General features: G+C 37.4%; 1 protein-coding gene across 1 annotated transcript; it reads left to right on the forward strand.

Moving 5' to 3' along the window:
• The first annotated feature begins 5,132 nt into the window (after window positions 1-5,132).
• LOC134537814 (cytochrome P450 4C1-like) lies at window positions 5,133-6,738 on the forward strand. The gene has a single exon (XM_063378653.1). The coding sequence runs from the start codon at window positions 5,136-5,138 to the stop codon at window positions 6,642-6,644; it is 1,509 nt and encodes a 502-aa protein (XP_063234723.1). The 5' UTR covers window positions 5,133-5,135; the 3' UTR covers window positions 6,645-6,738.
• Window positions 6,739-12,749: the final 6,011 nt, after the last annotated feature.

A 12,749-nucleotide genomic window follows, 5' to 3' on the forward strand; every position in this document is an offset into this window, starting at 1 on the left:
AAAAAATTCAATGAAAGTATAAAAATCAAGTATTTCAATGGCGTGCCAGCAAGACACTTGCTTTATTGAAGCTGTGTTTTTGCTGCATGGGTTGCGCTCGGGTTGATTCTCTTCAGTGAAGCGCCTTGTGATAAACGACATTTTTCGTTTTGTTATCAGGCGCAAGAACAAATAAAGCGGATGCTTTGCCGACACGTGAACATGCCACGTACAATTTTCACCATACGAAAAACATGCATTTTCTAGATTCAGACCACAAACACTTAAGGATTGGCCTTGTGATTTGTAAATCGTCATGGAGAATGCAAGACGAATCGGAAATTGAATTCGTTTAAACTCAAAGGGCATATCGGTTGGGATCATCGGAATCTTCGGAATGAGAATTTCCTCACCTTTGAATTTTCCTTTGAATATCATCTCGTAAATCACATTGATTATAAGTTTTCTTATCACCAAACGCGTTCCATAGTTTTGGTTGGTTTAGATTTCGAAGCATGATGTCTACCGAGTCAACCTTCAGTTGTAAATTGTGCTGTGATAAGCCAGGCACATTAAATGATTTCAAAAATTCAGTTGGATAGTTGGTAGCTGCGTCTTCGTTTGTTACACAGAATGAATCCATAGTACGATTTGGTTCTGAATCAAGAAGTCTAAGTCATCCAAATTTTTGTTCTTAGCCGCCAAAATTGCTCGCTCACTCAACCATTTGTTATTTTTGTGATTAGCAATGATGTTCCGGATCACTTTGTTGATGAGCTCGTCTTTCGATGAGACGAAATTGCAAAAATTCGGAGGAAATTAAATCAATCTGCTCTTGTGTTTGCGAAACACGAAGTCGGGCCATACTAACGCGGCGCTCTTCTCTTGCGATTTATCGTTCTTCTTTAGTGGATTGATTCGCAATGTTCCAAAGCCTAATTGCATTACGGCTTTGTAGCATCGTTAACAATAATAATACTCACACAATAAGATTTATTACTAACACTCGCACAAAACAAATAATTCGACCGGTAACCTTTATATATGTTTTTTTCAAAACAAATCATAGGCAACTTGAAACAAAAAAATACACTTTCGCGACTTACAGCTTTTATACCGACAGGCAGCGGCACTGGAATGTTCCGAGAATTTTTAATACATTCTGTGTTGTCAATCAAATTTATTTTATTTTTTTCTCTGTTAGTGCTGTAGTGTTAATGTGATTGGGTGATTTATTTTAGTAAATTTTAATGATAAAAGTAAACAATAAATCACAAAATGGGTAAAAACAATTGTCCCAAACATGGCAACGACAAATGGTTTAGAGCTTTAGTTTTTCTTAATCTCTCTGCTTTATTCGTTAGAATATCTTTGCGGCTATTGCTTGGTGGACACAGAGAAATAACACTCACAGTTTGTACGTATTTAACTTTGTATGTTTATGGCCAACCTGCGTGACATGAGCTGTCAATTGCGGGATATGGCGGAATTCCAAACAAAATTTATTTTTAAAAAATTCTGTGAATTCTATCAATATTTTAATAGTTATTCTGCTATTCGGGGTGGAGACGAATCCAAAAAATCAGAGATCATTAAAATCAGTTCTGCCGTTCTTGAGTAATAAATGGTGTAACTAACCCGACTTTGTTTTAAATATATAGATGTGAAAGTTAGTGAGTGAATGAATGTGTGTGTTACGTCCGAAAAGCTGAACTGATTTGGATGAGATTTGGCATAACACATAGGCCACATGTTACTATGAAATACCATTCCTAAAGGAGTGAAAAAGGGGTAAATTAATTTTCATAACAGAATATCATATGTCATAGACATACAAACAGTGAGTGTGTGTGTCAATCCTCTATGTCCACCACACGGACACACACATAGTAAGGTATGGCAACTTTCTATCCTAGGCCTATACCTTGTTTTGCGCCTATCGGTGTGAAAACTGGGGCTAAAGTTGTTGGGCACCTATTAGAGTTGTGACCGGGTCTATACCTGGTGCGCACTCATCAGATTGTAACTGGGTCTATACCTGATGGCCAGGGCTATGCCTGGTGCTCACACATGAGCTTGGTGACCGAAGCTATTCCTGGTAAGCAACCAACAGATTGTGGCTGGGTCTATTCCTGGTTTTCACCTATCAGTTTGGAGGCTGTGGCTATATCTTTTACGCTCCTATTAGCAGGGTGAGGGACTAATCCTGGTGCGCACCCATGAGCTTGGTGACAAGGACTATTTTTGGCGCACAAATATTAGCCTGGTGACCATAGCAATACCTGGTGTGAAACCAGTAGTGTGGTGACTGGTGCATATTCCTTGTGGGCACCTATTAGCCTGGTTACTGTAGCAATTGCTGGTGTTCATCCAGTAGAGTGGTGACCTGTGCTATTCATGTAGCAAACCCATTAGTAGAGTGACCGGTTCTATTCCTGATGCGCACTCATAAACGTTTTGACCACTGCCATTTCTTGTGTGCAACCAGTATTGTGGTGACCGAGACTATTACTGGTTCCCACCGAGAGAACGTTGTTATAACTGTTTCTCACATATTAGTTAGGTGACTTTCAATTCCTGGTGCGCACCCAGTAGTGTAGTGACCACTGCTATTCCTAGTATGCACCTAATAGTGTGGTTACTGGTGCTAGTCCTGGTGCGCACCCATGATCCTGATGTCCATGGCAATTCCTGGTGAGAACCCAGTAGTGTGGTGATCTGTGCTATTTCTGATGCGCAACTTTTCAACTCTTTGTGTGGTGACCAGTGCTATTGCAGATTTTCACCCATCAATGTGGTAATCGGTGCTATTCCTGGTGCGCACAAATTAACGTGGTGATCGTGAATATTCCTGGTGTGCACACATGAGTGTGGTGACCAGTGTTATTCCTGGTGCAAACCTATTAACTTGGTGACTGATACTCGTCTTGGTGTCCACCCAGTAGTATGGTGACCGGTGATATTCCTGGTATCCAACCAGTAGTTTGGTAAAGGGTGCTATTACTGGTGTGCACCCAACAGTGTAGTGATCGGTAATATTCCTGATGTGCACACAAGAGTGTGGTTACCAGTGCTATTTCTGGTGTACAGCCAGTAGTGTGGTGACAGGTGCTATATCTTGTGTGTACCCAATACTGAGGTGACTGGTGATATTCCTGGTGTGCACTCAGTACTGTGGTGACCGGTGCTATTCCTGGTGTGCAGCCAGTAGTGTGGTGACAGGTGCTATACCTGGTGTGTACCCAATTAGCGTGGTGACTATGGCAATTCCTGGTGTTTACCAGTAGTATGGTGACTGGTGGCTATTCCTAGTGTACACCCAGTATTGTGGCAACAGATGTTATTCCTGGTGTACACCCAGTTTTGATGTGATCGGTGCTATTCAGATGCTCACTCATTAGAGTTGTGATCGTGGGCAATTCCAATTTTGCACCCAGTACTGTCTTTGCCGGTGCTATTCTTGGTGTGAAGCCGTTAGAGAAGTGACAAGTACTGTTCCTGGTACGCACCTATTAGTGTGTTGTTGATCATGACAATTTAATATTTTCAGCCAGTATTGTGGTGATCGGTGCTATTCATGGTGCGCACGTATTAGTGGCAAATAATTGTGTCCACCCTGTGGTGTGCAAACTGGTTATATTTATAGTGCGCACCCATTAGCGTATGACCTTGGATATTTCTGGTATGCGCATAGTGGTGTCGTGACTGGTGTTATTCCTAGTGGGCATATATTAGTTTGGTGACCTGTGCAATTCCTGGTGTACAACTAGCAGCGTGGTGGCTGCGGTAATTCCTGGTGTTTACACAGTAGTGTGGTGACTGGTGTTATTTCTTGTTTGCACCCATGAGCCTGGTGTCCGGAGCTATACCTGATTTTTTCCATTGTTTTTGGAGGTCGGTGCTTTTTCTTTTGCCCTTTTGCCCACCTATAAGCTTAAATTTAACTTTCCGAAATACATTGTGTTAACTTTAAAAGTCATAATTAGGTATACAAAATTTAAATATTTATTTAATTTATTAATCAGGACAACTGTATTGGAACAAACTTCGCGTTCTTTATTTATATATTTTTGGTTTTCTAAAGCTTTTCGAACGCTGTGCTATCTTTTAAGTAAAATTAAAAAAATAAATTGCAGCCCAATAGAATCATTATAACATTATTAATTTTATATGATTTAAAACACATATTATATCACAAATTATATGTATTTATATTTGTTTATGCTTAACGAAAGAAATTAGTCTGAAAATTCTTCATACAACCTGAGTACACTCTAACCTTAACGTGATTGTGTTGATTAAACAGTGAATATTTAACCAAGTAATTATTTTATTCTATTTGGTGTTGTATATATTAAGACTAACATTTTCTTGACTCTCTATAGTATGACGGAATGTTTATTATCTCTACATTTCATTGTTAACTAATCATAATAAACAATAGATATTGTTATATGTATTAATAAAAATGAGAATAATATATTAAATTAATAAGTACTAATTAACAATATTGACTGGGATTTTTACCCGCGTCCTAACATGTGCTTAAGAGATTCGCTACTGTGCACCTCGCACGTTGCCATTTTACTCTCTTAACGCAAAATGATTTTAATTCTCAATGTTTCTGAATATTTGCATTTTTTAAATAGTTTACGAGGCACTACAAGACTCACTATAAAATTATATATTTGGCTATAATTCGTTTTGTAGACTTGAGTACTCAAAATTACCGTGAAAATAATTATTTTCCTGTTTATTTAAAACTTTCCTATGTTTAACATGTATGCTTGTCTGAAGGGTATGCAATCTGATAGAATGGCAAACACTTAGTCTTGGGAGTTGTAGAATCATATTTTAATTAAAATGTCCAAGTATAAGGTTTCTTTCAACAAGAGAGTATACTTTAACCAGACAGTCAAGTCATCATTAAAACTATAAAAAAAAGTAGTTTTTCCCAACCTTGAAAAGCGAGAATGTTTTTTTTTCCTTCCTGTTAAACCTCTAATTATACTTAATTAGAAGTTATCTCGTAACAATCTAAAGCACGATCTTGTGGAGAGGTGTTCATGGCTCCCTTATATGAGTGAGGCCGCTAAATTACACTGTGTTCATTTAATTACTTCTTACCGAACACTTCGCCACGTTATAGTCTCGCGATGGACGTGTTGCAGTCATGGACCTTCTGTTGTCTCTCAGCAGCCAACGTCGCCATTATCAGCATCGCCGTGAGATGGTACTTCCATAGGAGCCGCTACTTCCAGCTGGGTACCGGGATACCTGGACCCACTGGAATTCCTCTTCTGGGCAATACGTGTGAAGTGATCGCCTACAGGGAAGATATACTGAGCTACTTAAAGGAACTACGCGACCGCTACGGTGCCGTGTGTAAACTGTGGGTTGGACCACTACAATGTGTTGTGTTGTCGGACCCCAAGGACATATCAGTAATTTTAAGTAGCAGCAAAACTTTAAGTAAGCCAATGATGTACAACCCAGTTAGCATAGTCTTCGGGAATTCGTTGCTTACTGCCAAATTTGAAGACTGGAAGAAATTCCGAAAATTAATGGAACCGACCTTCAGTAATCGCATCATCGACTCATACGTCAGCACATTCCACGAGAAGAGCCAGCGCATGGCTGACCTGCTGCAGGAACGCTGCCACGGAGAGCCATTCAACATGGCGGACTACTCGCTGCCCTGCGCTCTGGAGATGCTCTCCGAGACGAGTCTGGGCGTGCCGATGAACATACAAGGTAAAAGTCATCAGCACAGTGTTGTAGAAAATTTCCCAAAAATAATTGAATTGGGAGCATATTCAATATTAACACCGTGGATGTGGTTTCATTGGACTCATAAGTTTCAAAGTTTTTATTATGAGGTTATTTCGTTGGTTAAACCTATTCATGATTTTGTAACTCGTATAGTAAAAGATAAAACGGATTCGTATCTTGGTTCGAGAAAACCATATGTTACACCTGAGGCGACCGACAAACCAAAGCCACGTTTGGGGTTTCTGGAACACATGGTTTCAACCATGGTGGAAAATCCAGGACTATTGAGCATAGAGGAACTACAGGACCAGACCATGTTCGTTATCGCAGCTGGAACAGACACCACAGCCTACACCGTAGCGACCACACTGATGCTGCTGGGATTACATCAAGATGTGCAGAGGAAAGTCCTACAAGAGCAGGCAAGCATATTCGGCGAAGACACAAGCCGACCTGTCACGACAAGAGATCTGCAACAAATGGCGTATTTGGAAAAAGTGATAAATGAGACAATGCGACTTTATCCCATTCTTCCACTTGTGGCAAGGCGGGTTGACGAAGGTGTCAGTGTTAACAGCTACACTTTGCCAGCAGGCACAATTGTCGTAATCCCAATTTATCTAGTGCATAGGAATCCAGAATATTTTCCGAATCCGGACACATTCGATCCTGACAGGTTCAGCAGAGAGAATAGTGGCAGTCGCCCTGCTTGTTCGTTTATCCCGTTTTCCTACGGGCGTAAGATGTGCCTTGGCAAGAGCTATGCTTATATGGCAATGAAGACCATGCTGTCTGTACTGCTGCGAAGATACGTGGTTTTAGAACATGGCTCCAGAGATGAAATGGAGTGTTTTAAATTTGATTTTTTTTTTGAAATTCAAATATGGGTTTAATATTAAGATAGGACAGAGGAAGATTTGAATGAAGCAAATGGCATAGATTTATTTTTATAGTCCAATATCTGAAAAGTCACATCAATAAATAGCATTATAGAAAAAGAATTTTTTAAAAAAATATTGTTTTAATATTTTTTGTATATAAAATAAGATAGTTTTAATGAGGGAAGAAGAGTGCATCAGTTAAGACCAACAAAAATTATATAATGTTTGGGTAAGCTTACTGTAGTAAGGAAAATAGTATGTTTAGAGATTAATAAAAAATACGCTGATCGATGATGTAACATTTTACCTGGGATTTGAACATAAACAGGATATATAAACAACATATTAAAGTGTTACTTTAAATGTTTAGCACATGTAAGAATCTTTCGATGTGTGTGTCTATGTGAGTTAAGCCGAGGTCACACACTATGTTCGTTATGTTCGCTATGTTAGCTGCGCCAGTATAGTTTAGTTCGCGATGTCGGAGAGACGCATGGCATGGGTCTCAAGTGATGTTTCCGACGATTATAATATTCTGCTGTCTCGCACAGTATGTAAATGTAAATATAAATTGCTTCATGATGTTAATTCAAACAGATATGAATTTAGAGAATTGCGTCATTTAATGAAGCAGTTCCCTTAAATGAAAACAAATTTATGTATTATTTCAGGATAGATTCAACTCAGTTTGATAGAATTCCCTTGAAATCAAATCCCAGGCATTAACCTGCATATCCTGCCTTCTATATTCTTCCATTATTCATTCCATAAAATTGATACTTTCGTACTTTCTTCAATAAAATTTTCTGTCGATATGATACTAATTTAAAGAAAACACAGAAGTACAGCACAATTCCGCGTGAAAACTGAGTTTCTTCTTCTTTTTTTGTTTTTGTTTATCTGCGCATGCGCGAAAACAGTGACGTTTTAGAAAAATAGCTGAGAACCAAACAACTGGTGACGTCGCCAACATAGCGAGCATAGCGAACACAGCTTTGTGTGGCCAGTGACACCTGTATGCAGCTGGCTATGTTTTATTCGTGTAGCGAACATCGCGAACATAGCGAGCATAGCGCCCCTAGGTGGCCGTAGCTTCAATGTGTTTAGAGGTGTGTAGGTGGGGTAGATATTTGTGTGCCTTTTTATTATCTTTTCATCGGATAACTGAATTCTATTAATATTATATACGTTTTCAGTGTTTATTTCTGACTTTTGTTTGATTTTAAAAGGTTAAAAAAAAACAGCATCCAGATAATTGATTACATAAATCGAGACCGTTTCTAAACTTCAAATGTCTTTAAAAAGTGGACTTTGATAGTCCAATTTTAGAAATATTTTAAGCTACGGAAAAATTATTTAAAATGTATATTTTCAATTAATTACAAATAAACCTTTTCAAATATTATTTCATTAAACACACATATTTAATTTTGATTTAATTTTTTGTGCCCAAATTCGCGTAAAAGTGCTGTAATTACCATAAAAAGCAACAAATTCCAACAAAAGAAATTAAACAAGTGAAGATATTTATCTTCATAATAATTTTACCTAGAATTTTACATTACAATCTGAACCGTTTCCTTAGTTATACATAGAGTTATTTAAAGCTTGTTATTAAATAATTGGAAACTAAATTATATTTTAGGTACAGATATAGGTTTTGAAATTTTTCTTTCAAAATCAAATTTTCTTATAATTAGTTGACGAACTTTTGCATTTAATATACCTGAAAAGGAAACAAATTTTGAGCATTAAAATTATTACTATTTATGAATAACTTTAAACAGCTAATAAATAAAATAATTTAATAATTTAAAAAACTTTCCAAATACTGTTACCCAACTTTCACAAAAATAATAAGGTTTGTAGATTTTCTTGCAATAATATTTCGATTCCAAATCAAATAAATATTGTTTCAAGCACTTGAACAATATTATAGGTAGAGACCGGAAAGATCTACTGCTTGATTACACGATAAACTAGAAAATAAATACAATTCTGCTGCTTGAGTGATTGGGCCACATTTAACCTGAAGTCTGTGATCCCAATTAATAATCTTCAACAAAAGAAATATCGAATCACAGGCATCCCATTTGACAGGTGTCATAAGTCAGTAGCCTATGAGCAAGTGTAAATTGCTCGAGTACATAGAAGATCGTGGACTATATACTAGAGGCAAATTTTTCCTGTCTGTAAATATAGAACTAAAAAGCGCTATCTGTAACTGTCTTGGAAAATTTTTTTAATGACTCGTTATAAGAATTTTATATGAAAACTTAACTTCTAAAAATATTTCTGATTTTGCCCCTTTTTCCCTAATATCTTAATTAGGTGCTTACTTAATAGCTTTATATGTTAAGTAATCCCATCCAACTTTGACGTCGTATTTTGGTTTCATTACAAAATATTTTAACGGGCTCGCCTATGACCTAGGTAGCATGTCATATTTTATGTATCCAACTAATCAATAACGTGGTGTAAAATAATTTACCGTGGGCAAAAATGACTAGTGTTTTATAGTTCCATTTTCAGCGGGACCAAACACATTGGGTTTTTTTCTTTCCATGCTTTGAACAACGTTTTATTTATCGTGAGATTAGGCAACTTCCTATCCTTTAACTTGGCGAGACCCGTCCACTTAGTGTAGTCGCGGCCGCTAGCGAACTAACTGCACTGAACCTTTAAACGCGCTCTCGTTTGGTGCGTCTGTCACACAGTTAAGGCCCGTCTACAATTGTCCTAACGTGTGCGTGGTCCGTGTCCTTATCCGAATGTGAGTGACGTCACATTGTCTCACCGAAAACTGCCCTGTCCACAATTGCGATGTCCGATGTCCGAATGTATTGATTTCTAAAGTTGTTACCAGAGCGCAGTAAATGTGCCAAACCAAATGTTTTTGTTTATTGTTTTGATGCTTTGTAGTTTGAGTTTGAACTTATGAAAGTTGTGGGAGTTCAATATTATATATTCCATTTCCGTCAATAACAAAAACAAACACCACGTTTTCAAACGTGAACCGGAGATTCAAATATCGTGAGTGTTCTGTTCTTTTTCTGCGTCCGAAGTAGCTACACAGGTTGGGACAAAATGTTCAAATTGACGAATGTCTTCGGACCAGGTAGGTTCGGACCTTCGCCCACTTGACGCATGACGTCAGAGGGTCACGTGGACCAATCAGCGACGATTGTCCTTCGGACGCAGTTTAGGACATTGCTATTGTAGACGGGCCTTTATATAGACAGGTATGGTAACTTCCTGGGAAGCCTTTTTTTCACAGACGAGAGAGCCAAAAGCTAGATCGTGCATCTTCGGGGATTTTTTTTTGTTCATTGTAAATAAATATGGCGGTGTTGATAAAAGGATACTAATGTTCAATTAGTTTAGGTTAGCTACATTATAAATCTTTTAAACATTGTGGATGGTTGATTTGGTTAGGATAGCTACATTAAAGATACGGAAAAAAAGCATGAACTTCGGGGAACTTCGGGTTTTGGCTTTCTCGTCTGTGAATAGAAGGCTTCCCCAACCTCATATCCTTTGCCTTGGCGTGTCTCGTCGTCTTAGTGAAGCTCGCGGCGGCCTGCGAACTAACGGCGCTAGTAGTAGTCGAACCCATCATTAACATTGTGTTCAATGGGAGCTTCGTATAATATATTATATTAATCTTAATTCCGTCTCAATTTTTCAATTTTTTTCCCCAGATGACTATTTTTTAATTCGTTTGGGTGCTTGGTAAACGCCTAATCTGTGCCAATGCCTTAAATATTTTCGGAATTCTTTAGTTCAGTTGAAACGTTGTGTCAGTAACATGTTTAAATTTACCGTCATGTTAGATCGGCGTCATTGGTCTACTTGCTGCGTTTTTTGTTTACTAAATTTTTTGTTTTAACAAAATGTTACGACTATAAGCCTTACAAACAAGGTAATAAATAATAGTTTAAAAAAACTAAAAACACGCTTTTATAGAAAATCCAACTAAAAAATAGAAAATAAAATTTAATAAATATAAATTAATAATAGTGTAAATAAGAAAAAAATGTATTTTATTATAAAAAAAGCGTGGGGTGCTTTTTAAGATATTTTCAAATTGATAATCCGTCTACTCATGAATGTCCATAAAATATTTATAACTATTGACACCATGCACCACGCGCTTTTTTATAATAAAATACATTTTTTTCTTATTTACTCTATTATTAATTTATATTTGTTATAATTTATTTTCTATTTTTTAGTTGGACTTTCTATAAAAGCGTGTTTTTAGTTTTTTTTAAACTACTTATTATTTATTTTTCATTTTTTAGTTGGACTTTTTATTACATCAATTTACTATTAAAGTGAGTTTGACTAGATATTGGCTGTTTTTAAAATATATATTCGATATTGCGTGTTGAAGAACTATAATACACAATATTTTCAATATCCTACTAAAAATAACAATGATTTTCAATAAAATCGGGAAGTCATTGATGTTTATTCTAAGTCGGTTACTTATTCGAGAAATGAGCAATTTGGGCGCCTGCTGTCTCCCGTGGATAAGATAGCCGGTTCTCAGGTTCCCTCTCCGAAAATTTCATTTTATTCAAAGTCGGTAACTTATCTGAGAAATAGGTCATCGGCGCGCCTAGTAGTTTACCTTCTTGGTCTTGGCGCAAAGACACTACCAGTTGCCAAATTTCGAGTTAATCAGACGTTTTGAAAGGGGTCAAAAACGTGTTCAAAGATTCCGTTACATACTAACATACAAGGGCCGTTGCCTCTCTCTCTCTCTCTCTCTCTCTCCCCTCCTCCGCGAGAAGGTCTTATGGTGCGCGAAGGCCCTGGGTGGGGGGAGGGTTGAGAGGTTGAGGACCACGAATTGCTTGGAAGAGCTAATCAATTTTTGAAATTTTTGAAATTTCGGGGTTTCGGACCTCCTCCTCCTCCCCCCCCCCCCCCCCTACCCAACGCGCGCACACACACACACAAAGACTTCGGAAAAAATTACCACCATGCCCCGGACTCATGGACATACAAAAAGCATGGTTATTGCCCATAGCAAAAAAGTAGGGTTGGTTGTCCCTATGCCCCCCCCCCCCCTTTTTTTTCACTTTTCGGGTTAAAGTAATAAAATTATTGTATTGTCAGCGGTCCTCGATAAATCTACAAAGTTTGATTGAAATATGGCCGTTTAAAATGGGTCAAAATCGCACCCAAAGGAGTCGGTTACAAACATACAAACATACAAACAAACAAACAAACAAACATACAGGTGAAGCTAATATAAAGTGTGTAAAAAAAACTATTGTCGAAAGTAAAGTTCCAGGTTGAGTTTAAAATGTTTGAAACTAAAAATATAGTTTTTTTTTATTTTTCCGGGGGAGAACATCCGAAAAAGTGAACAGCCCCAGGGCCCCGCAGATTTTAGGGCCAGTACAGTGTTACAGAACGAGTTTTTTTTAGCTTATCTTATGACATTTAGTTTTTTTACAATGGTTTATTTACTTTATTCACAGTTTTTTTGACGTGACAACGTCTAATAAATCGATGAACGCCGGCTGCACGCAAAAAAAAGTGTCCCGTTACGCACATTGTCCCGTTGCGCTGTGTCCCGTTACGCTCATTGTACGCTTGCGCCGCATCTATCTCTCTTCCACTCGATTGGAACAACCGTCGATTTGACTTTTTCGAGGCACATTAAACTTGAAACACTCCCATTCGTTTCCTACATTTCCTATCATCGTCCTATCCTTAACAGAAGAACACAGATTAGAAGAATTTAAATAGCAAACATGTATAAAAGTTATAGTTTAAAAAATCTCTTCGTTTAATTAATAAACATATTTGAATTAATGAGCGCAAATTAAAATAAATTTATCAATTAAATTGTAGATTTCATTTCACTCCTTCTTTGTATCCATACAAAATAGTGATAATTCAATAAAAATGATTCAATTGTATTCATAAAAGCATGCAATCATTTCATCAATGTTTTGTTATGACGTCACGTTCAAATATCGTCCGTAAACCGACTTTACAGACAACCAATTTTTTTTATAAAGCTCTTTGGTTGATGAGGAGGCCACATTATAGGCCGCGGTCACGCGTCATTGGGTAACAACTGGGTCTCCTTGTTTG

Source organism: Bacillus rossius, chromosome 12 (assembly GCF_032445375.1).
Source record: "Bacillus rossius redtenbacheri isolate Brsri chromosome 12, Brsri_v3, whole genome shotgun sequence".
In the NCBI taxonomy this organism is placed as follows: domain Eukaryota; kingdom Metazoa; phylum Arthropoda; class Insecta; order Phasmatodea; family Bacillidae; genus Bacillus; species Bacillus rossius.

Excerpts from the sequence above, each read along its gene's own strand:
- LOC134537814 (XM_063378653.1), top strand. The coding sequence starts at position 5,136 with ATGGACGTGTTGCAGTCATGGACCTTCTGTTGTCTCTCAGCAGCCAAC.